The sequence below is a fragment of the Coffea arabica genome, chromosome 2c, assembly GCF_036785885.1.
Source record: "Coffea arabica cultivar ET-39 chromosome 2c, Coffea Arabica ET-39 HiFi, whole genome shotgun sequence".
In the NCBI taxonomy this organism is placed as follows: Eukaryota; Viridiplantae; Streptophyta; class Magnoliopsida; order Gentianales; family Rubiaceae; genus Coffea; species Coffea arabica.
The window spans coordinates 37,730,296-37,755,610 of NC_092312.1; the positions used below are offsets into that span (position 1 = coordinate 37,730,296).

Below are 25,315 nucleotides of genomic sequence, written 5' to 3' on the forward strand. Positions count from 1 at the left end.
GCCGCCCATGGACAACAACTTCCCGCTCCAGTGGAAGATCCGTGCCCTCACTTTTGCAAGAATCCCATCAAAAGCAATAGATGTACAACGGCCTCTGGAAATGGGGACCCCAAGATAAACCATTGGGAGAAATTGCCTCTGAAAGCCCAGAATACTAGCCACCAGCTCAACCTGCGTCTCCGACACCCTAGAGGAGCACACGAAGCCACTTTTTGCCACATTAATCTTCTGTCCTGAATACTGTTGATATTGCTTAAAGAAGGCATTTATGGCTTCTAATGTCTCCCTTGCAAGCCTGGTAAAAATAATGACGTCATCGGCGAATGCCAGATATGGAACCTTAATCCTGCCCGCCTGGAAAAACCTGTGTCTATCCTGCCGAAACAGGGAATAGTGCCCTTTGCCAAAAAATTCCGCCACTAGTACAAAGAGGCCAGGAGAGATTGGATCACCTTGTCTTACCCCTCTCGTTGACTTGAAGAATCTAGCCGGCTCCCCATTAACTAGCACTGAGAACCAGTTATTGGCTACCAAACGAAAGATCAAATCAACCGCAGGTTCTTGGAAGCCAAACGATCTAAGCATGAACAAGAGGAAGGACCACTCCACTCGATCATATGCCTTCTCCATAACAAGCTTCAACAAGAGGTTCGGAACCTCCAAGCGACGGTCCAATTCAGTGGCATGTTCCTGCGCCAGGAGAATGTTATCCACTATTTGTCGGCCCGGAACGAAGCCAGACTGCCAAGGAGAGATCAATTTGGGTAGGAGCAGATTCAGCCTATTAGACACCAATTTAGATATTATCTTAGAGCTTACATTGCATAAGCTGATTGGCCTGAAATCTTGCCACCGAGTAGCCCCCTGAATTTTGGGTATCAACACAATCAATGTACTGGTTATTCCTTTTGGCAGCCACCCCCCTCTAAAAAAATCCTGGATAGCAGCCACTAAACTATCCTTAATTATCTCCCAGCACACCTGGTAAAAGCCTGACCCAAAGCCGTCTGGACCAGGGGCACTATCTGGACTGATTGAGAACACCGCTTCCCGCACCTCATCCGTTGTGGGCAGAGCCATTACGCTCTCATTATCCCCCTGAGACACCTGTGGGAGAGTGAAAGGCAAAAGAGGCTGCCGATCAGTATCCCTATCCGAGCTAAATAAACCTTGAAAAAATGCTGCTGTCGAACTCTTAATGTCCTCTGCCTCAGTCAGCCACTGCCCCGTCGCACTCCGAATCCCAGAAATGTAATTCGAAGCCCTCCTTTGTCGAACTACCGAATGGAAGAAGGCCGTGTTCGCATCCCCCTCCTGAATCCATTTTATCCTCGACTTTTGGCGCCAAAACCCACACTCAATGGCCAACTGCTTCATATATGCCGCCCTAGCCTCATGATAAACAATCTTCGCTTCCACCGTTCTCCCCGTATCATACTGCAATTCAGCAGCCCGCATATCCCTTTCAAGCTCCGCCACCCGGGTCCCTATATTCCTGAAAACCTCTTTGTTCCAAACCTTCAGCTTGCTCTTCACCCCCAACAGTTTTTGGAAAAACTCTGACATCGTACGTGAAGGGCCTCCCCCTCCCCAAACCTCTTGAACAACCCCAAGAAAGGAACTGTGCCGGGGCCACACATTGAGATACCTGAATGCCGATTTACCCTGCCTTCCTGAACCACACTTGATCAGTAAAGGCGCATGATCGGAACGTCCCCTGGACAAATGTAACACCCGTGTCACTGAACACAGCTCAGCCCATTCTTGATTAATCACCACTCGATCCAAACGCTGCCATACCGTCCCATTCGTCCAAGTGTATTTTGGGCCTTCGAATTCAACCGTAGTAAGGCCACAATTAAAGAGAGTCTGATTGAACTCCTCCATATGACGTGCATTCGGTGCTGCACCCCCAAGCCTTTCTGACGCCTCCGTGATTATATTAAAATCCCCAGCCACCATCCAGGAGCCTTGCCTCGAGGACGCCAACCCTTCCATGGCACTCCAAAGAGGACGTCTAGCCACCCCAGTACATCGGGCATAGACCGCAGAGAAGAAGAACAACTCACCTGGAGACCTAATCTCCATATCCACTAACTGCTCCGCCAGCGTGCTGAAGGTGATGTTGAGAAAAGGATCCCAAAGAACCCAAATCTTACCCTCCGCTAGGGAAATTGCTGATGGGAAACCCACCAATCTTTTGACATACTCTAGGCGCCCTTCCTCGGACATAGGCTCCAACAAAACAAAAAGTTTCACGTGATATTCTTCTTTTAATTTTTTTAAATACCGGAGTGAATCCATCTTAGACGCACCCCGTATATTCCAGACTAGAAAATTAAACATTCCTAGCATTGGCATTAGAACGAAGGGCATACCTATTGCGAGTTTCCCCTGCCCTAATGCTTGATCGTGGGTGCCTGCCCAGCCGAGCTGCCTCCCCCACGATACCCAAGTGTAGCAACCTCTGCTCCTTTGACACTGTAACCACTGCGGACTCCCTCCACTTCGGCTCCATCCTGCTCAAGTGCCCCAACCGCTGAGTCAACTCCTGCTGCATGTCCCTCAGGTCCTGGTGCCGTAACTCAGTTGCTGAATCTCCACGTACTGGACTGAGCGATCTAGCCCTCCTCAAGATACAAGCTGGCCATCCATCAAGCACGTCGCTCACCCTATTGAGGATCCCAAATGAGTTCCGCAGGTGTACCGGCTCCAACTCTGTCTCCTGGACAACCTCCTTACTCCTTGCGTCTGCCAGCACCAACGCCATTATACCCCTCGTTCCTGTCTTCCCCTCTTCATCAGCACCCATAGTCGTCCCGCTCTCCCCCTCCTGCTCCTGCCCACCCCCTTCATCCACAGCCGTTTCCCCCCTGCCGAGACCCCATCCCGTGCCTGTCGCAGCGGCGACTCCTGCTCTGCTAGATTTTTCCCTTTGTCCTCCCACCCCTCAGGCTGCCCCTGATCCAACACCAATGCCTCAGCCCCTGCAACTCCGCCCTCCTCTCCAACGTTGGACGACCGCTGCATATCCCGCCGCACATTTTCCCCCTGCCGCGGAATCCATGTGGGCCGAGGGAGTGTCTGCTGCGGTAGCGGCTGTTTGATAGGTTTCAGCGCTGGGTTCTTTTTGAAACAATCCTGTTGGTCATGTCCAAACCGTTCACAAAAGTGACAAAATTCTGGCCAGTTTTCATATTCAACACTCTGCCAGAAACCATATTCTTCCTCCCCTATCCAGATCCGCGACACAGGCGTCTGTGTAACATCCATCTCCACCAGCACCCGGGCTACCGAAGGCCGCCGCAGATCCCCCGTTGCTGCATCTACCTTCAACAGACGACCCAACACTGAGGTCAATTTATTTAGTACCTGCCTATCGAAAAACGGTATGGGTAAGCCGGGAAAACTGACCCACACCGGCGCAATTGAGATCTCTTTGTTAACTTTGAAATCCAACGACCACTTCGAAAGAGTCATAGGCGAACTCTTTATGAACCACGTACGGCGGACAAAGAGTCTAGTGTAATCCTCCTCCAATGTTGGTCTGATGAGAACGTGATTCGAATCTAACAAGGCAACCGCACACTCCCCCTTCAGACCCAACGACAGAAAGAACTTCCGCACCACCTCCTTGGGTGGCCTGCTGTAAGAGAAACGACCCACAAGTGCGTGCTGAAATGGAAGAGCCAATTGCATGATATCCTTTTTCGCAATTCTGAGTGCCGGTTCCCCTCTAAACGTCGATACCGTCCCTGGACTAAAACCCTCCTCACTGCCTTGATCTGCTACCACCGCCGCAAAACTCCTATCCCCTACGGGCCATGCCGGCTGCCGTGCCGCCATGGCCAGGCAGACCACTTTTGCAAACCCTAACTTGCCTTATGTTGTCGCTCGTCACGTCAAAACTTTCTTTCACCTTCCCCAGAATGCAAATGATTGTTTTCTCATTTTCCCGTCTGGATTGTTTACTACTAAGTCTGCTATGAAACTTTTTAAGGAGGAGTCAAGGGATCACTACTAAGGATTGGACAAAGCTGATATATCTGGGCCTTAGAAAGTTTGGAATGACCACTGGACCAAAGGCCCAATGGCATATCACTTCCTCACTCTTTCATCCACAGTTTCTCACTACTTATATTTTTCTCAATCCACATGCCATGTTTGCACATTGTTCTTCTTTTATCATTTATTTTCTACCTCACAAATTGCACCCAATTGCATTTATATATTTACTACCATTATACCTTATTTTCATCCACTTGCACACAAATACCTTTATTTTCTCTATTGGCACACATGCACTTTTCTTACATTTGCACACTTACACTCATACTTGAGTCTTCATTTGCATTATTCATGACTTCTATGAGGGCTTTCCTTACTGGCCATCACAATTCATGTGGTTGGGATCAAAAAGCCTCATAAGAAATATTTTTAGATTTAGGATTGCATTTGTTTTCATATCCATTAGTCATATCCAACATGCAACACATACTTTGGGTAGAAAAATTAGAAAAAAAGGGCTAAGTCACGCAACTAGCTTTGGCTAGGGTAAGGGAGTGCCTTAGGCTTTGTCTTTGCCTTCTCCCTTATCAAATGTGACCCCCGATCCCTTTCTTTGGTTACGTAGACCTAAAAATTCTTCAAAAATGGTTTTGTTTACTTTTCTTTCCAAAAAATCATTTTTTGGGTGACTTGGTACACCCTAACTCTATACCAAGTGGCGACTCCATTTTCCATTCAAAAACCCTTTTTGAACTATATTTTTGGCCAAACCGTCGCATTTCACAATCCCACGGCCTTTTATTTTCACTTTCACACACGTTCACATACATATCTCACACACTACTTTCACACCTATTTTCAAAAGTGGGGCGCGAGAGCTTGACGACTCCACTGGGGACTTCCTAAGTGGGTCCAAGCATTTGATTTAGCTATTCTTTTCCTTTTTCTACCCTTTTTATGTATAGCATTTGGATATTAGGGTTGCATTTTCTATTTTAGGACTTTTTTGCCTCGAGCGCGTATCAAACGATTGCCTCACTCACGTATGTATGATTGGTTGTTTGGATGTATGTTGTATCTCGCGCTTTGCATTGCATTTGGGTGGGGGACATACCCTAGAGCCTCGCGTTGGTTCTTGATCCCTCCCCTCCAAACGAGCACTAGCATACGTGCATACGCTTTAATTTTTCACCCCTCATTTATTTTCCTTTTAGTGGCTTGTCACGCCACTCCACCCTATTAGGATTTTAGGCGACTCACTTGGACTTGTGATCGCGACACGATGTGTGCGTAGCATGATCCGAGGGGTCACTCAATCTTTCATTTTAAGCTTTGGATTCATAGCCTTTAGCTTTTAGTCGAAGGTTGAGGATTTTTTATAGATTCACTCATGACATGTAGCCATGACACGATGTGTGCGTAGTAGGGCTGCAAACGAGCCGAGCCGAGTCGAGTTTTGGACTTATCGAGCCAAGCTCGACTTAAAAATAGGTGGGCTCGAGTTCGAGCTCGAGCTCGACGAGCCTAAAGAATTGAGCTCAAACTCGACTCGACTAAAAAATACTAGGCTCGAGCTCGACTCGATATGGCTCGCGAGCTGAAGCTCGATTTCGGGCTCGCGAGCAGCTCGAATCGTGAGCTCGAATTTTTGACTCGTGAGAGCTCGTGAGCTCGAATTTTTGGAATTAAATCTAAGGCTTCTACTCCGTCTCCTAGCTTAAGTTTTAAACAGAATCACTAATAACAAATTGTACATCATCAGGATCATACAAGAACAAAAAAGAAAACATAGGAATTGAAGGAACGGAGAAATGAAGGAACAAAATTCCATTAGGCATATACATTAACACATTTAAGATCCTTCACACTTCCTCAGGAGCTGCATCAATACAAATGAAAGACAATTTGATATCAAAATAAAATGACTCTGAAATTCCGTTCCCATCCCTCAATTTGAAGCACATTTCTAATCCAAGGTGAAACTCACATCAGATTACAGTCACATTGCCACCTTATCCAACGCAATCATACAAAAGAGTGCAGAAATCACCAATCCTCTGAGTCTCAACTAAGTCACAAGACAACTAAAACCCTACCATTCCAAGAAGCTCAGTACAGTAGAATCGACAATTCAACCATTTAAACAAAACCCAGAAACGAAAGCCAGTTACTTAAATCATCAATACCCCAATGTACATTTTCTCATTTACACGTTGTCTAAAAGAAAGAAAAGGATAAGAAAATACATGCCACATAAAAAAGGACAATCATTGAAGTCACGAACTTCTTCTCTTCCTCTGATCAGCAACAGAAACATATTGAACCAAGATAAGTTTGCAATGGCAATGGCAATGGCAATGCCCGGACGTGGAGGGCCCAGTCTGAAGCGCAAAAAGTCACAAAGTTTTAGACAATGTACAAAAACAGCGGCTAAAAATCCTGCCCAGAATTCAACTAATGAATAGCCCAAACAATAAATTAAACAATAGCTAAAAATCATCTGAAAAAAAGGAACTAAAGCAGCCAAATAACTTCCATTTTAGTTGCAATGAAACCAGCCACCAAATAGATCATATACACATATAAAGAAACCAGCAGCCAAATGAATAAAGAGACCAATAGCCAAAAAACTAAGAATATAGATTACCTAAAACATGAAAAAGTTCAAGGAATAGGCAATGAAATCTCTTGTGCTGACTTCATTTTCTGCGAAGTAAAAAAAATAATAAAGACCAAGATTAATCTAACTATAAAACATATTGTAATAGAAGAAATAGTAATTTGCAATATAATTACCTTATCCCTTTTCTTCACCCCGTGTAGCTTACGACACCAATCCCCAGCACACATCAACATTTCTACCGTTTCTGCAGCTAAAGAAGCACGGTAGGAGTCAAGCACTCTAGTTCCAGCACTAAATGTCGCTTCCGAAGCTACGGTGCTAACAGGAATGGCTAAAATATCAGCAGCCATCTTAGGCAAAATCTTGTATTTTGTTGTGTTTTTCCACCATTTCAAAGCATCTAAGTTGACAATATCCAGGCTCGACTTCTCCGTAGCAGTGAGAAGGCCATCTTCAAAGTAGATATCCAGCTCATTCTTCTCCGGTTGAACGGGTTCCACAGTAGCAATATGAGATAGAAATTCACACATTCCAGTAATGTGTGTCATTGTAGAGGATGAACTACTGCTACTCTTGCTAACTGGATCATTTGTCACTATTTGACAGCTTGCTCCAGAACCTCTTGAACTTGAAACATGCAGCTCCACATACTCGGCATATAGATCATACAATGCTTGCCGAACTTTGTTTATATTCGCTTGCACTTCATGCGGAGGATATATTAATGGAAAGCAGTAGTTGATAACTCGCATCTTGAGCCTGGGATCCAAGATAGCTGCTATAGACATCATCAGATTACACTCACCCCAATACTTGTCAAATTTCATCTTCATCTTCCAAACCATTAATTGAATAAAGTTGTCTTCATCATTTGCTTTGCTATCTAGAAGCGTTTTTATCCGACAAACTTCATTTAAATATAAATTAGCTGTCGGATAATCACTCCCAGATATTATATGAGTTGCATTCCAAAAAACTCCTAAAATACTGCACACCTTTTTTACCTTTTCCCAATCTTCTGTGGAAGGACAAAAAGTATAGCTTGGCTCTCTGTCTTTGAATCTCGGGAACACCTCATGGAATTTGAGAGCACAAGCTAGCATCTCATAGGTCGAATTCCACCTTGTTTTGCAGTCATAAATCAGCACTAAATCAGGCAATCGCAGCTGGTGTACAATTTCACCAAAGATCAATCGCCTCCCTTCAGTTTTGTTTACAAACTCTACACTTGCCCTTATGTCATGAATTATTTCTTGAATTTCACTAAGGCCATCTTGAACCATTAGGTTAAGTATGTGAGCACAACATCTCACATGGAATAACTTTCCTTTGGCCAACAAGCACTTGTTTCTCGAGAAGGTGTCCTTCAAACATCGTAGTGCGGTGTCATTATTCGACGCGTTATCAACTGACACTGTATAAATTTTGGTCTCAATGCCCCAATCCAACATGCATTTGTAAATTGCATCTGCAATGGCAATGCCCGGACGTGGAGGGGGAACATGCACAAAGTTGAGGACCCGTTTTTGTAATCTCCACTGGGTGTCAATCCAATGTCCAGTTATAACCATATATTCAATTTTTTGGTTCTTGGACTTCCAAAGGTCTGTGGTCAAGCTGATTTTCTTGACTTTACTTAACAAATGCTTCAATTTCTGCTTCTCTCTTTCATACACGGAAAGACAATCTTTCTTGTTGATAGTCCGGCTGATTTTTTGCCATTCAGGCATCCCCTTTTTCATCATTAAGTTGAAGCCATCTTCCTCCACAATTGAAAAGGGATGCTCATGCATAAGCACCCATTCAGCCGCGCTTTGTCTCATGGCAGCCATGTCAAACTTGCCAGTATGAAGGAGGGAATGAGCATTTGAACTAGAATCAGCAGCTGGAAAATTGAGTTTTTGCTGGCGTGCCTCTACTATTTTGAGTTTCTCCAATCGTTTAGAACAATTTTTCCGATGCCTTAACAAACTTGAAGTTGTACCGGTCTTCGTCTTTTTGAATCTAGACTGACAATGCCTACACTCTGAGTAAATTGTTTTTTGAGGCCCAACTTCCACATCTTCGAAATCATCCCATGCTTCAGATTTTCTGGCTCTTTTTTTCTTTTTAAAAGCATCTAGAGTATCACCTTCAATAGCATCTTGGTTTGAAGTTTGAACAGGAGCTTGTGTATCGCCTTCTAACTGCTCCTCTTCACTTCCAAATTCTTCGTCGCCAAGAGAGTATTCCAGCTCTTCCTCGTTGTCATTTCCACCCTCTGTGTCAATGATATTCACAGGACTAGTGGAATTCCCACCTGTTCTACCTAGCTGTGAAAACGCATCTTCCGCAGACTTATCCATATTATGATTCAACTATTGACAAAGGAAAATAATAAAACATGATTAGACAGCCATCTTTTACTCTCAAACATTCAATACTATAAAACACATAGAACTAACGAGCTTGTGTTTTTTAATTCTATCAAATTTTTTATATTAAATCATCCCAAGCAGAAAATATCAGCCAAGAAAAAAGTGCAAAAACCAGCCTAGAAAAAAACACTTAATCTGTTGAAGTTCCCACCTGGAAAAAAACAGCCCAAACTTGGATGACTTAAAAGTTACTATCATTGTCTCTTCTGAAATGATTCCAGTCAATGGCATTTTAAGAAAAGAGAACCAAAAAAATTGTTCATATGATCCCTGCATCACTAATCAGATCTTGGTCTTGGATAGTTGGATGCTTTTAACAAGGTATCACGACCTTACTGCATTATCTCAAATATTATTAACCAAGTGCATTGCTTATTGAATACATGGTATTGATTTGTACAAAGGAGAAGCAAACTAAGGGATCTTCTTTTGTTGATCAGACAATAGAAAACATAAGATGCATATCTGCAAAACCTGAACAAATATCATCCAAGAAAAAGAACAAAAATCACATTTGCTCAACATCCCGATCAGTACAATGGTCAACTACTCAATGGTCACAAGAGCCCCAGAAGTGAATATACTTGCAATAGAAAAATGTCACTAGTGTATTACACAATTCAAGTCGGATAAATTATTACCATCGCCTAATTAAATAACAAAGGCAATCTTCAAAAGAGATGTATCTGTAGATATGATTCTCTTCCGCATATTTTTTTATTTCCAACATAACTAAGCCGACACAACTTTCATCTAAAAGAACATGATATTCAAAGTCAAGAAACCGCAGATGGTGCAGAGATACCAATAAAGCAGGCCATTTTTCTACTCTGCCACTTCAACCATCAGCATGCATCAAGTTATCGATTTTATTGTGTTCATATATATATTTATACATATATAAATATATATATATATATGATTTGGGCAAAATCTATATTTTGTACTTGCTAACTAGAGGGAAGCAGCAAACTTCAGACGAGAGAAAATAATATACTTACAAATTCTTTAATTGAACAAGTGAAGCTGCGACCCAAATGAAATCCCGGATCCAACGTACGAATTAGGAGAACGCCGAACCAACCTTAAATTGGAAATCAAATTGAGGGCTTTTTTGTTATAATCTGGATTCGAGGTGGGAAATGAAGGACGAGCGGCGCGAAAGGAAGGACTGTTAGCAGTCGTTAAGAATACAGCTGGGCCGAGGAGAGCCGCCAGGTGTTATTTTGATGGTGGTGGTGGCTGTGGTGGCGGTGGCGGTGGTGGCTGTGGTGGCCGTGGCGATGGTGGCTGTGGACCTGTGGTGCACTCGTGGCGGCGGTGGCTAGGGTTTGTTTGAGAAATTGTGAAGGAAAGAGGAAAGAGAGATGCGGGAGCACGGGACAGCGGGAGAAGCAATTAGAAATGCAATTGGGAAATAACTTTTGCTCTGAACTCTGAAGTCTGAAGACTCTGAAGTTTCCAACTTAGTAATTAGTTATACAACTAGGGGTATTTTTGTAATTTCATATGGCTCGACGAGCTAACGAGCTTAATCTCAGTAGGCTCGAGTTCGACTCGCTTACTAAACGAGCTGCTCGAGTTCGACTCGAGTTCGAGTTTGACCGAACTCGAGTCGAGCTTTGACTCGAGCGGCTCGCGAGCGGCTCGATTCGTGTGCAGCCCTAGTGCGTAGCAATGTCTGGGGAATCGCTCGAGCCACCGACAAAGAACCTTGGGATTGATGACTCTTGGTTTCCAAGTCTGAAGGCTCGGGGACCTAAAACCTATCGAGTCTAGATGCATTAGTGTGCCAATACCTCATGCATCCATGATAGCTTGCCTAGGGTAGAGTCTGTCTTGCCTTATTAGGGACACTATTCACGAGGGGAGGGGTCCAACCTTTTTTTTCCCTCCTATTGCTTTATTTCTTTGTACTGATTGCTTTATCTCGTTGCTACAATGTGTTATGTGTATTTATCTGGCTGAACTAACTTTTCTTGGTTTTGTGTCTCCATTGCATTCCTAAACCCTAGCAAATAAGAGGTCTAGCATGACGTTCTTTTAGAACCTACCCTTGTAGATAGGTTATTGCACGTTTAAAGATTTTGGTATATTGCATTCATAGATTAATAATTGCATAGCATTCTAAGCCTACCTTGGCGTATAAAAGGTCCCTTTAAGTCATAATATCATGTTTTATCGCTTCAATAAACTGGCATCATGCATAAACCCTAGAAGGGAATGCCATTTAGGGGATCCCGTGCTAAGAATAAGCCACCTTGTGTCTCGGATACTTAATGCAAGGAGACTTGCACGTTTACATTTTGTACCATCCAAAGAGGTAGTGCACAAGGTAAGGTAGGATCCGATCATCTTCGTAAGAGCGATTTTTGGGATATGAGCATCTAATAATCATTTTTTGGCCATTTTATCAAAATTGGTAAAAATCCCTTGCGCAAAGGACATTAATTTGAAGAAATTCACAAATAATTCCTCACTATTGAGACAATAAGTAAATTGAGGCCAAAATTTGATTTTTAGAAGGTCATAGACTAATGCATCTCAATAATTTTGAAATAACCAATGGCCGGACAATTCAATCGATCCATTTTGTCGATTCATTCACTTTAGGACAATATAATCGATTTTGAATAAATCATCAATTTCATTAAATTCATTTGACCAGTTTACCCTTTTTTAAGGCGATCCGGTCAATTTTGAATAAAATTCTCAATTTCATTCAGTTTCATTTGATCAAGTTCCTTTTTTAGGATGATCCGGTCAATATTGAGTAAGTTATTAAATTTCACTCAATTCATTTGACCCGTTTCCCTTTTTAAGGTAATCCAGTCGATTTTAAATAAATGGTCAATTTCATTCAACCCATTTGACTAATTAGGGTTTCAAGGTCGAATTTCAAATTGGGAAACCTTGTCGATTTTGAGAAAACCATCCATTACATCCAGCCATTTGATCAGTTGGGGTTTTGACCCGTACTTCACTAAGAAAATTTTGTCAACAAATTCCAATCTCTTCGATAGGAAGTTCGTTAAGGTCAAACCCGTGTGTTTTTGCAAATTCTTGTATCGATCAAAAGTGATCAATCCATTCGAACGTTGACCTCATTTTGACATATGTCTCTCGTCACTCCAGTTGACCAAATTTTTCAAAATTATTTTTCACTCAATGAGTTGATCAGATCCATCAGGTATGGTATAGTGCCTACCTCAGAGGATTGCATTTTCATGCTAGGCCTACCCTTGGCACAAAAAGGGTTCCCCCATAGGACATGCATCCGAATTTTCTGGATATCTACTAACTCTTGCCTTTTTCTTTATTTTTATTGGAATAACTAAGCGAGGGTAAATCTAAAGGCAATCTTTTCAAAAATTCTCAGGTAATATTTAAACATAGCTTCTCGTCGAAACCCCATCATAACATGATCTCGTAGTCAAGCTCAGAGGAGTCGTGTAAACATGAGTTCACAACCGGAGCCGTCGGATAGGTCTACTACTACCACTCAACCCGAGACTGCGAGTTTGGGGGTTCAGCTAACCGAAATGCTCATTAAATTTGGTGAGATGGCTACCGAGATGGCAGCCCAAAGGAAATTGATTGACGAGCTAATTAGCAGCGGAGTTCAACCCGAGCTCGTACCCGGCAGGCAGCCTGAGCCAGAGCCATTTGTCATACCTTCGATTCAAGCCACTGTTGCTCCATCTTTCCCAATTCCACCCGAGGAAACTTTCACTTATCCCACTACAAATTTGCCATACACTTACCCTCCTAATCCTTCATTTTTCCCTACTTACATGCAAGGTCCACAACCTCAAATCACTTCGAATATACCCCCCAAGCCGCATACCTTTTATCACACCACTGCAGAGCCTTTCCTACCAGACCACACTGTCCAAGCTAAACCAGAAGTAGGAGAATGTTTTGCTCCTATGGATATGAAGTTGCTCAAGCGCCTTGATCGTTTTGATGAATTTATGAGAAAAAGTCAGGGTTTAAACAAGCAAGGAGTGCTGGACTATGATGAGCTTTGTTTCTTTCCAAATTTGTAATTACCTGAGGGGTTCAAAACTCCGAAGTTTAACAAATACGATGGCACGGGCAATCCCAAGACACACCTCCGATTGTTCGCCAATAAGTTGGGTAGGCCGGTGGATGATGAAAATTTACCTTTAAGGTTATTCCTTGAAAGTCTGGAGGGGGATGCACTCGACTGGTATTCCAACCTGAAGCCCGAAAAAGTGAAAATCTGGATTGACTTATCCAATGCTTTTGTGAGGCAGTACGAGTATAACTGCGAGCTGGCTCCGACACGGACCACGTTGGAAGGAACAAAAAGAAAACCCTCTGAGGATCACAAGACTTATGCCAAGAGATGGAGGAAGATAGCTGCAATAGTTGAGCCACCAATGACTGAGGACGAAATTATCCGCACTTTCATTAAGGCACATGATCCGCCGTAATTTGAAGAAATTTTTTGCATGACTGGATGTTCGTTCGCCGCCATTGTCAATAAGCTTGAGGAGTACGATGACTTTGTAAGAGTTGGGAAGATTGTTAATGTCTCTGCCCTCAAATCGCAGTTGGAAGCTTTGCAAGGCCAAAGTAATAGTGGTGGGAAGAAGCAACAATTCCAAAAGAAAGAGGGGGAAATCACTTTTGCCTGGGATCGAAACCCTATCCCAAAGCCCAAATTTCGACAATACCCTACCTACTCCAACCCTTACCTTTACTATTCAAACCATCATCCTGTTTATCACACCAATACCACTCATCCTTGACCTCGCCCTAACTACAACAACTCGCCTATAGCCCCTTTTTAAATATCTCAACCTAACTTCCAACAAGTTCGACCCCGACCTCCCTACAATCAACAATTTTCTCCACCAAATAGACCCACCTATAACTATTCCCAACCTACTGAAACCTACAATCAAAGCCGTACCCGGACCTTCACCAACCTAGGCAGGCCTTTGGACCAATTGTATGAGAAGTTAAAGGCTGCTGGTAAAATAGGTGTGATTCCCCCTCCAACTTACCCTTATGGCATGCCTACTGGATACAATCCACAGTCCACTTGTGCCTATCATTCGGGAGCACCAGGTCACTCAACCGTTGCTTGTAAAGCCCTTAAGCACAAAGTCCAAGACATGATTGAGGCAGGGGAAATAGTGTTAAGGGGAAAAGGTGAACAAGGACCGAGTATAAGTACAAACCCCTTTCCCAGACACAAGGACTCCTTTGAGGCATCCACTTCCAATGACGGAGCTCTGCACAATTTGGATGGCTGACTATCCTCTATCTCGAAGGGAATTTTGATAAATCTAGGGGTTGTCATTTGCTAAAATTCACTAAAACTTTTTCTTGCATAGCTTAATGAAAGCGTCTTTTGCAATTGAGTTTTGTCTTGTTTCCGCTTTTATTTGGAGTTTCATGAAATGCGCAGTTTGTTTTATTTGATTATTGTCCTGATTTTTAATTCTTTTAAGATGGCCAAAGATGAAATTATTTGACCCTTTGAATATCACTGTTCTGGAATTCGATGAAGCCGCACATTAAAAAATCCCTGCGTTGAAAATCCCTTCCTTGAAAAAGCCTTCATTGAGAAACTCATACATTGAGAAATCTCTTCATTGAGAAATCCCTTCATTGAGAAATCACTTCATTGAGAAGCCCCTTCATGAAGAAAACCCTTCATTGGGTAATTCCTTCATTGAGAAAATTCCTTCCTTGCCAAGTTTGAAGCTGATTGGTTAAAGCAGCGTCACCGACGATTGATTTTGATGGATGAAAAGCAGCTGAATGCCATGTGCCATGGCCAATATTACCAAAACGCATGGCCTGTGTTCATAACAAAAAGGTCCGCCACCGGTCCTTTAGAGAAAGAGGACAAAGAGTTAAAGCGAGTTTTGCCAATGCAAGATGAAGTCAAAGATGAATTTGGTCTAAACTGGTAAGGCCATTTGTCATTCAAAAGGTGCTACCGAGTGGAGCACTTATCCTTGAAGAGATGGATGGACAAACATTCCCTCAACCTATCAACTCAGACATTTGTAAGAAGTTTTTATTTTTGATTATACAAATTTCTTTTGGAAATCATGCAAGGGGCGAAACAAAAGTCAGGCCATCTTCCTTTCCAATCAAAACATTTCATCCCTCGTCATCCCCTTTGAGCTATCAGAACAATAATTTTCGTTTGGCAGCCCCTGAGAATTGCAAACCCCACACTGGGGCAAATTTATTTTGAGAAAAAATGATCAAGAGGAAAAAGCCACACTGGGGCAAATTTATTTTGAGATGAGATGATCAAAAGACAAAAGAAAAAAAGAAGGCAAAAAACCCCACACTGGGGCAAATTTAGTTTTCAAAAGGAAATGTAAAAGTGAGAAAATGCAATGAAAAATGCGAAGAGAGAAATCCAATCAAACTGGGGCAAATTTTTCTCGATTTCGTTCAAAAATTGGAGATAATCTCAAAATGATGCAATCTCAGGTTATTTCACACCCCTCATTAAAATTTTTTCCTTTCAAGCCTCAACTTTTCTTGAAAACACCCCACCTGACATCATTTCAAAAGCCCAAAGTCCTGGCTTTTGTCACTTGCTGTATTTTTATTGGGAAGTTTGCTAATCAACTGGCGAGTGATGTCCATAATGCCTTCGCTTAAGTTTATAAGGGAAGCACATTTTACTGATGCCAGCAATCTTCAGCTTACATTCCTGAGTCGATTATGGTCGAGCTCTTCTATTGCTTCCTTAGGTGAAAACCCGAAAGGGCACCTCAAAAGAAAAGGAGAAAAAAAAGAGAAGAAAAGGAAAAACAAAACAAAACAAAAGGGAGGGGGGCAACCTTGGTGAAAACCCGAAAGGGCGCCAAGGTAGGTCTCTGCAATGAGCGAGCACGAGGAGGAACAGTTGGTGGTTTGGTTCATTTGAGATTTCTCTTCGTAATACTTCTACCAGGGTCGAATTCCGGAACAAGGATATCCAGGGATTCGAATACGACATCCATTGGCCAAAACTGTGTCACTTTGTAAAAATATTCTTTTGCAAATACATTCTTATGAAACTCATTTTTCCTCAATTGCTTGTATTCATGGCATTTTGTAGGATCAAGCACAATTGGTTGTGTTTTACATTCTTTTTCATGTTCATTCCTGCATGACATGTGAGGTTACCTTGCATACATCATTCTTGGTCATTGAATTTTGGTGAATAACAACCCCCGTGGTTTATTCGAAACATACTTGGGTTCAGTCATTTCTTAAAAAGGGTTAAGTTTCAACAAAGCTAGGTACGCAGGCTTCACAATATGGCAAAATGCATACCCGGTCAGTCTGGGAAAAGCAGTGACGTTTGGAAGCGACAAATCCAACTAAGTCAGATGCCGCGGCAAAAGTTGGCGAAGGCATCAAAAGACTCACGTTTACACGATTCTCAAGGGCAAACGACTCAAATGATGGTGGCACTTTTCTTTGTCCTTTTTCTTTTGCAAGAAAAATTTCGTGCGTAAAAACAGTCACTCTTCGCACTGGGGCAAGTATCGGAAAAGAGTCTCCAGTGAACAAAGACGGATCGGAAATGTCACGAGCAAATTTGCTCAAAAGGTGCAACAACATGGCAATGCGGAATCAACTATAGGAGCAGATGCAAAGACTAAATCTCTACTGGGGCAAAATTTTGAGCTATTTTCAGGTAAGTATACTGGAATTTCCCATGATTCTAAGTTTTATTCGGGTCAGTCCCATGAGTTTAAGTTTTATTCGGGTCAGTCCCATGATTTTGAATTTTATTCGGGTCAGTCCCATGATTCTAAGTTTTATTCGGGTCAGTCCCATGATTCTAAGTTTTATTCGGGTCAGTCCCATGATTTTGAATTTTATTCGGGTCAGTCCCATGAGTTTAAGTTTTATTCGGGTCAGTCCCATGATTTTAAGTTTTATTCGGGTCAGTCCCATGAGTTTAAGTTTTATTCGAGTCAGTCCCATAATTCTAAGTTTTATTCGGGCCAGTCCCATGATTTTAACTTTTATTCGGGTCAGTCCCATGATTTTAAATTTTGTTCGGGTCAGCCCCATGATTTAAGTTTTCTTGTTCGGGTCAGCCCCATGATTTTGAATTTCTCATCTAAGTCAGTCTCATTTTACAATTTTGGTTAAAAGAGGTCAATCCTCATTTCCAAAAACGGTAGTCGTTTGAATAGTAGCTACAGCCGAATAACACAGGTAAGTATTTGGTGTCTATTTTTTTGTTTCAAATTTTTTCAAAACTCAGACAAAGAGGGGCAAACTGTAGACACCAAATTTTTAGCATTTAGTTTTTATTTGTCGTGTTAGTTTTATTCACTTTTTAGTTTTAGTTTTTTAGTTTTTATTTTATTTTTACTTTTAAGTTTTAGCAAAGAATTTCTCGAAAAAAAAAGAAAAAATAAAAAAAACATTTAAAAAATATGCTTTAGTTGTTTTTTAAAATTCAATGTTTTCTTGAAAAAAAAAGAGAGAAAAATAATGAAAATAAAAAATGAAGGAAAAAAGAGAAAATTGCAATTTTGTTGTTTCTAGTTTGTTTATTTTTGCCTGATGTTTCTTAAAATTGTTATTTTTGTTTTACTTAATTTTATTATCATTTTTTAAAAAAAAATTATTATTACCTTTCACCAAAAAAAAAAAACGCGGCATGCAAGCTACGTATTTTCGCAGCTTGCAAGAAGGAGTTACAATAGCCATCGGAGGGCCAGGAAAGAGGCGTCAAGCTGGGGTGGTTTAGAAACCATTGGATGGTAGGTTTAGGAATCTGGGGGTGCCTTTAAAAGGAAAACAGCAGCAAGGGAGCAAATGGGGAGATTTTTTTGGACGGAAAAAGAAAAAAGGGGGATCAAGTGACGGCTAGGTTTTAGCAAGGGAAAACTTGGTGAGTTCGTGAGGGGGGGAGATTTTTTTGGACGGAAAAAGAAAACAGGGGGATCAAGTGACGGCTAGGTTTTAGCAAGGGAAAACTTGGTGAGTTCGTGAGAGGGGGAGATTTTTTTGGACGGAAAAATAAAAAAGGGGGATCAAGTGACGGCTAGGTTTTAGCAAGGGAAAACTTGGTGAGTTCGTGAGAGAGAACGGGGTTTTTGACAAAGGGCAAGGGATAGAGAGGAACCAAGAAAAAAGTTACGGCTAGAATCTTTGAAGGAAAGAGGTTTTGGAGGATACGAATTGACGGCTAAAAAGCCGAGAGCAAAGGAACGAAGGAAGAAAACCAGGAGAACTAGGGGGTTTGCAGAAAGGGAAGGTGACGAAGCTATCTTCAACGTTTAATACTGGGGAGATCATCTGAATTTTTTCGATCATCCTACATTCCGTTCCACGCTCCAGGTATTGTTTTCATTTTTTTAAAAAAGCTGTTTCCTTTAGTTATTACTTGCATTCCGTTGCTGTTTTCTGGTTCTGTTTTGCTTCAACATTGATTGATAGCTTTTGCTTGGGTTTGATAGCACTTGTGGGGTAACAATAAATTTGATGTTTGGGGTAATGAGTCAGCTCTTGAATGGTGAGGTCTCAGCCGAAAGGATTGGTGAAAGTTTCCAATTTTTATTGATTTCTATTCGGGCATGTACAGATCTGGGGTTGGGCTGTGTTTAGTATTGGTTTTGTGGGGGGCTAGAGGTTCGTGTTTTTCCTTTTAAAAAGAAAAAGCTAGTGTCATGAATTGTTGTTTGAATTTGTGGCTGCTGTTTGTATGATGAATGAAAGTAAACAATCAGAGAATAGCTTGCAACTCCAACAAGTTGAATGTCTGACACTTCATTCGTTGGTTGCCACCTTTCTCTGGGGTTTGTATGTTTATAGTAATACATGTGAGTTGCATGTTTTTGCTGGGATGGGGACGGATGCAACATATTTGCATGTGAGCAACGGGTTTGACATCCATGGAGAGTTTTTGAACAAATTTTAGCAAGTTGTAAGTTCATTCGTGTGTTTCCCTTTGCTGTTTTTCTTGCCTGTAACAACCCAGTCCACCAAGGGGCTCTCATCACCTACTTGATGAGATAAATTGGACATAAATTGGACAAGAGGTGTTGGTTTTGCATTTTGGGGGCTGGAATGCTTGAGTCATGTTCAAACACTTACCGAAAGAGTGAATTTCAGATTTGCCAAACCATTTTACATGAATGTATTGTTCAGAATTTCTGTGTTGCATCAGTTCCTTTATTTGTTTCTTGCTTTGTTTGGAGTTTAAAGTTAAGCAGCTTGTTGCTTAGTTACATGAATCTGGTCTGCATGATGAAATGAAAAAGCCGCGGCTGGGAAAAATTGCAGAAAAACTTGCGACACTTTTTCTCTTTCCTTCTATTGTTATTTTGCTGTTTACTTTTATCTTTGCTGGTCAACTTCATTTTCTCGGTTTTGAACCCTGCTATAAAGTTGCATGTTTAGTCGATGATGGATAGGTAGAATTCTGGTTTCTTGTTGAATCTGCTTGCATGATAAAATGGAAAGGAAAGTCGCGGCTGAAAACTTGCAGCAAGCCTGGAAGCAAAAGGCAGCGGGCTTCATTTTTAGTTGCGGAAATTTGCAGCAAGAAATCTGAACCTATGGCCACTCTCTGCTTTGTTTCATTTCGTTTTGCATGATTAGTTTTTGGGCATGATGTTGGTCTTAAGGAAGCTAATAAATGTTGAGTTTGAAGCCCTGCTCAAGATGTTTGGGTGACTAGTAAGAAACATTTGCAGAAACATAGCAACCAGAAATGAAGAAAGCTGTTCGTATGCATGCATGAAAATTTCTGAATTTTACACTTTGACCCACCGAGTCTCCCTTTGTTGCATTGTGGCCCAATTATGTGCTGTTTTCTCGCAATTAGGTCCTAAATTAATTGCAATCTTGAACCATTACTCGACCTTTTCTTTACTCTTGGACCCTTGAAGTTCCTGAATAGTTTAATTGGACTTGAAAAGATTTGGTCTATGTTTACTGTTGGGTTTGGTTGGTAATTTTCCTTCTTTGTAATTATGCGTTGATTAATTATTTTTAAGTTGCAATTGAGGAAGGATTCGATGATTTGGTGGATTCAAATTGGCTTATTTACATTTTACCATTAAATTGGTGCATTAATCCTTTGCTTTGATGATTTTTAGCCCAAGTTATCCCTTTCTTTGGTGACTTTAGCCCAAGTTTAGTCGTGTTTACTTCACTAATATCATAAATGGAGAGGTATAATTTCTTTTATCCCTTTTTGTTTCTCTCCTATGTGATTCAACGTGCTAAATGAGAATTGCATGTCTACTTTGCTTTCCTTGCCTTTCTTTAATTCCTTTCATTTATTTCATTTACTTTTGCTTTTATTAAGTTATTCTTCTATGGGGTATGTGTACACCTCTTGGCTTGTAATAGATAGGGCTTGGAGAGCATTTTTGTTCACTTTTCCCCTTCCCCATTTGTTTTAGTTAGCAAATGTAATAGTTAGGGACTTAATTGCCTTATGTGCCTTGCGTGCTTAGTTGCTACGTGTTAATTTGCTTTATTAGACTCCTGCATCTAGTCGAGCATGCTAAGTGTTATGTGCTACGTGTTTATAGGTGATTGGCATGTCTACTTGCTTTCTATAGTCGTAAATGAATATGATGGATGAATGCACGTCACCACACTAGTCCAACGCTAGCTGTGGCTCATTGTCCCGTTTTCCACTAGTCCAACGCTAGTAGGAATTCATAGATATGGGCTAGTCCAATGCTAGACCCTTAGGGATCCCTCTCGCTAGTGCATTTTTTGTATGCCTCACTACATTCCATGCATTTTTCTTAGGTTTCTAGCATTTGGCATGACCCTCCAACCTTTTCCCTTTCATTTTAGGCTTTTTGCATCTCCATGCTAGTTATAGGGTACATTTGCTTGAGAGTCCCCTTTCGGTAAGGGAAACGAGCGAGTGTGGCTACACAATAGCCTTAGCACGCTAGTCTTTCCTTCTAATCAAAGGGAAAATTAAAGTCGTGAAAATAGGAGTCATTCCCGTACGCGACTTGATGCATTCCTCTAGGTTCATGCACTCTCATTCTTATCATATCATTTCCTCACTCTTTCATCCACATTTTCTCACTACTTATATTTTTCTCAATCCACATGCCATGTTTGCACATTTTTCTTCTTTTATCATTTATTTTCTACCTCACAAATTGCACCCAAATGCATTTATATATTTACTACCATTATACCTTATTTTCATCCACTTGCACACAAATACCTTTATTTTCTCTATTGGCACACATGCACTTGCACACATGCATTTTTCTTACATTTTCACACTTGCACTTACATTTGTTTTTATTTTTACACTTTTCTTACATGTGCACACTTACACTCATACTTGAGTCTTCATTTGCATTATTCATGACTTCTATGAGGGCTTTTCTTACTGGCCATCACAATTCATGTGGTTGGGACCAAAAAGCCTCATAAGAAACATTTTTAGATTTAGGATTTCATTTGTTTTCATATCCATTAGTCATATCCAACATGCAACACATACTTTGGGTAGAAAAATTAGAAAAAAAGGGCTAAGTCACGCAACTAGCTTTGGCTAGGGTAAGGGAGTGCCTTAGGATTTGCCTTTGCCTTCTCCCTTATCAAATGTGACCCCCGATCGCTTTCTTAGGTTACGTAGACCTAAAAATTCTTCAAAAAGGGTTTTGTTTACTTTTCTTTCCAAAAATCATTTTTAGAGTGACTTAGTACACCCTAACTCTATACCAAGTGGCGACTCCATTTTCCATTCAAAAACCCTTTTTGAACTATATTTTTGGCCAAACCGTCGCATTTCACAATCCCAAGGCCTTTTATTTTCACTTTCACACACGTTCACATACATATCTCACACACTACTTTCACACCTATTTTCAAAAGTGGGGCGCGACACCTCCTCTTGAAATTTTTGGTTCCTTAAGCTTCCTAAGCTCCCAAACTATTGATTAATCGGTTTAGTTTTTCTTATTTTCACTCATTCAAGCTCAAACCAAGATTGATTGAAGTTTCCTCTTCTCTTGTTTTTCCTCCCTCAACTCACGGCTAATATGCAGAAATAATGGAGGAAATAGGCTGGTTTTTTGGTGATAAATATGGTGTAAATTAGTTAGTCAACCATCCAATGAAATACCGCCACTTGTCGCCACCAATTCCATTCATTTTTTCCCTTCTCTCTCTTGGTATTTAAAGTCAACAATTGTGGCTGATGTATCAGATATTTTGAGGATTAATTAGCTAAAATAAAATGAGAAGATTAAGGTAACAAAGTATGGGTCAAGTGGTGTGTTTACCCGGTAACAAACGGTACCCGTCGGTTTGAACTGATTTTTCTTAAATCGCGTATACTAGGGTTTTTACTTCCTAATCACTAACTTATTATTATCACTTCAAATCAGATAATATTTCCTCATCCAAAAGTCACTCTTAAACACCAAATTTGATCCTCACTCCGTATCGAAAAATCATACTACAGGAAAACGTGAAAATCCTAACTCGCTCCAACTTGAAAACGAAAAATGAAAACCTTTACTTTCATGTTCATTTGTACTTATTGTGGAACGATTGGGTAGTTGGATTATAATAAATGAATAATTTCTAAATAAAAAGGCATTTTTTGAGAAAAATATAAGAAAATTGCGAGTCCTCACACTCTCCCCCCCTTAAAAGAATTTCGACCTCGAAATTCATACCTTCCGTCGCCTCGGAGGACCCCAGAACTTGGTGCTGATCTATGGCATGTGTCGATACTTTTGTTCGGTTTCCTCTTTCATGAGTTTATTTCAGTTTGGTTCCTTCCACTTGTTGAGTACTACCCTCTCGTGGCTGTTTCTTCTGGGAATTGCTAAGTTGATGATTGCTACTCCCACAAATCAAACATTTTCCCCCTTTCCGCCAGCAATCATTCTTAGTATGATTTGCCTTTCCACAGTATCCACAGGCCAATCGAGGAGCTACTATTGGATCTTCTCGAGAAATGTCCTTTGATCCGATCTGACTTCCTTTCGTAGACCGGTCATCTAATGCTCTTAGTTTCCAAGGTAGGCGGGGTGAATGGTTCACTTTTTGCACTTTGGAGAGCATTATCTTTTCTCTGGATTTCTCAGGTATGCTGCTGGATGTATCTCTTTTTCGGGTTTGAAAGGTTTTGACTTGGGCTTTCACATCCTCAATTCGTTGGGTTTTCTCAAGAGCCTCTGTAAATGTATTAACTTGAACTGCAGCTAATGCCTCCTGGATTTCCAAATTTAGTCCTTGTATGAATCGTCTTATTCTCCGTCGCTCCGTAACCACCAATTCGGAAGCGAATTTAGATAGTCTAGTAAATTAGGTCTCATATTCGGCCACACTTAGGGTTCCCTGACGCAACCCAATAAATTCGTCCTCTCTCCTTTCTTGGATCAAAGGTGGGAGATACTTTTCGGTAAATTCCCTTACAAAGTTCACCCATGTCTATACCGTCAGTTCTCTTTCCCACTTGGCCTTAATTACATTCCACCACGCGCGGGCTGGTCCTTCGAATTGAAATACAGCAAAATTTACTTGTCTTTGCTCCGTGTAATTCAAAGCCGCGAAGATATTAACCATTGCCTCCATCCACTGCTCAGCTATATCCGGATCAGGCCCTCCTTGAAATTGTGGAGGTAGAAACTTTTGGAACCTCTCAAGAGCCTTATCCTCTCCGATTTCAGGATTCCGGGGTTGATTCACTGGCATTTGACCTTGTTGATCTACCAGTCGTGCCAGGATATTTGTCATTTGTTGCATCGCCGTCGCCAATTGATCTCCAGCCTCAACCCTCGGTCCCTGTTCTTGCTCGGCCGCTGTTTCTCTTTCTTTTCTCGGTTCTTGAGCTTGCCTAGCTCTACGTCCACGACTACGTCTCCCGTCCATATATATGTTTTCCCTCTCTTTTTTCTTTTCTTTTTCCCCAAAAGGTAATTTAGTAAATAAACACAGTAAATTGACTACAGTAACAAATTCTAGCATTCCAAATACACAAATAAACATATACGCACATAACACGCCATATCAAGAAGACGGATAAGCAAATACACAAATACATATCAAGTTGGACAGATAACCATGTACACACAGGTATACTAACGTCATGTAGTAACAATATACAGGGAAATCAAAAGGAAAAGGTGAAGTCGTCCCAGTATCAGCCCGTCCGGTCTCTCACGTCACTTACTATCCAAACTAGATGTCACTGACCTCTTGTACTCATTCTAGTCAGACAAAGCCTGTTCATGTTCCCAAAATGCAAGTTTCAAGTACTTAGCAGCTCCATTACTCTAGAGTACTCAGGCACGAGAATCCGAAATAAGTTAATTCACATCTCGAGCTGCAGTCTCAAGAGTAAACTATCTACAATCAGAATTCCTACCTGACATACCTATCTATGGTCCTCAGATACCATGAGAAAGATTTAATGCCTATAACATTTGCAATTTATAGTTTCACTTAGTCCCTCATACTTATTCACCACTTAATCCAGGGTCACTCCGCGCCGAGACCACGCGAAGCAGCTATAGGTTTTATCGCTCAATCGCTTAACTTTCAAGTGAAATCGAATCCCACAGTCTGGCAACCTAAATTTCAAGCCTAGGATACACTATAGAGATCTGAAGCCTAAACTCTGATACCACCTGTGACGGCCCCACCTCTCCCTAGGGCGTACCTCAGGGTTCGGCGGGTCGCCTACCTAGCTCTCGTCGGCACTCAGTCGCTCACTACAGTACTCAATTAAAATCGGAATAAATCAGAAGAATAAATAGGGCAGCGATCCAAACTTAAAGCGGAACTTATATACATTGTCATCCCAAAAGAGAGTATAATGATCGCATATACAAAGGTTCTCAATCCTTCATACGTCCAACCCGTGCCAAGCACTAGGGCGAGAACCATTACAAAAAAAACAAAAGAACTAGGCTAGGCTAGTCTATGCTCTCATCCTGCTAGCCGTCCCCTGTTAAGGAAAACAAAACTAAAGGGGTGAGCTAAAAGCTCAGCGAGGTTCCGAACACATAGTCAGATAGTCAATTCAATATGTTAAACATGGAGTATCAATATCCCAGAATTTTTTTACAATGGAAAGCGATAGTAACACATTCATTAAAAGGATACGGGCTCACATGGAGCTATTTGTTCATTCGTTCGTTCCCCTGACATTTCCCCTTATTCCTCCAATTATTTCAAAATTTCCTTTTTGAGGAGTAAAACCCTCGTGCCTGCGTTCGTTCATTCATCCCTTTCCGGACGTTGACCG

At 41.3% G+C, this 25,315-nt stretch overlaps 2 protein-coding genes across 2 annotated transcripts; both read right to left on the minus strand.

Moving 5' to 3' along the window:
- Positions 1–6,205: 6,205 nt before the first annotated feature.
- On the minus strand, positions 6,206–7,187 carry LOC140035933 (zinc finger BED domain-containing protein RICESLEEPER 1-like). The gene is made up of 3 exons (XM_072077283.1): positions 6,805–7,187; positions 6,656–6,714; positions 6,206–6,389 (listed from the first exon to the last, which is right to left on the minus strand). The coding sequence occupies exons 1-2, from the start codon at positions 7,177–7,179 to the stop codon at positions 6,673–6,675; spliced, it is 417 nt and encodes a 138-aa protein (XP_071933384.1). The 5' UTR covers positions 7,180–7,187; the 3' UTR covers positions 6,206–6,389; positions 6,656–6,672.
- A 149-nt stretch (positions 7,188–7,336) lies between these two features.
- Positions 7,337–8,976, minus strand: LOC113724338 (zinc finger BED domain-containing protein RICESLEEPER 2-like). The gene is made up of 2 exons (XM_072076962.1): positions 7,636–8,976; positions 7,337–7,390 (listed from the first exon to the last, which is right to left on the minus strand). Exons 1-2 carry the CDS (start codon positions 8,974–8,976, stop codon positions 7,337–7,339), a joined length of 1,395 nt encoding a protein of 464 aa, XP_071933063.1.
- Positions 8,977–25,315: the final 16,339 nt, after the last annotated feature.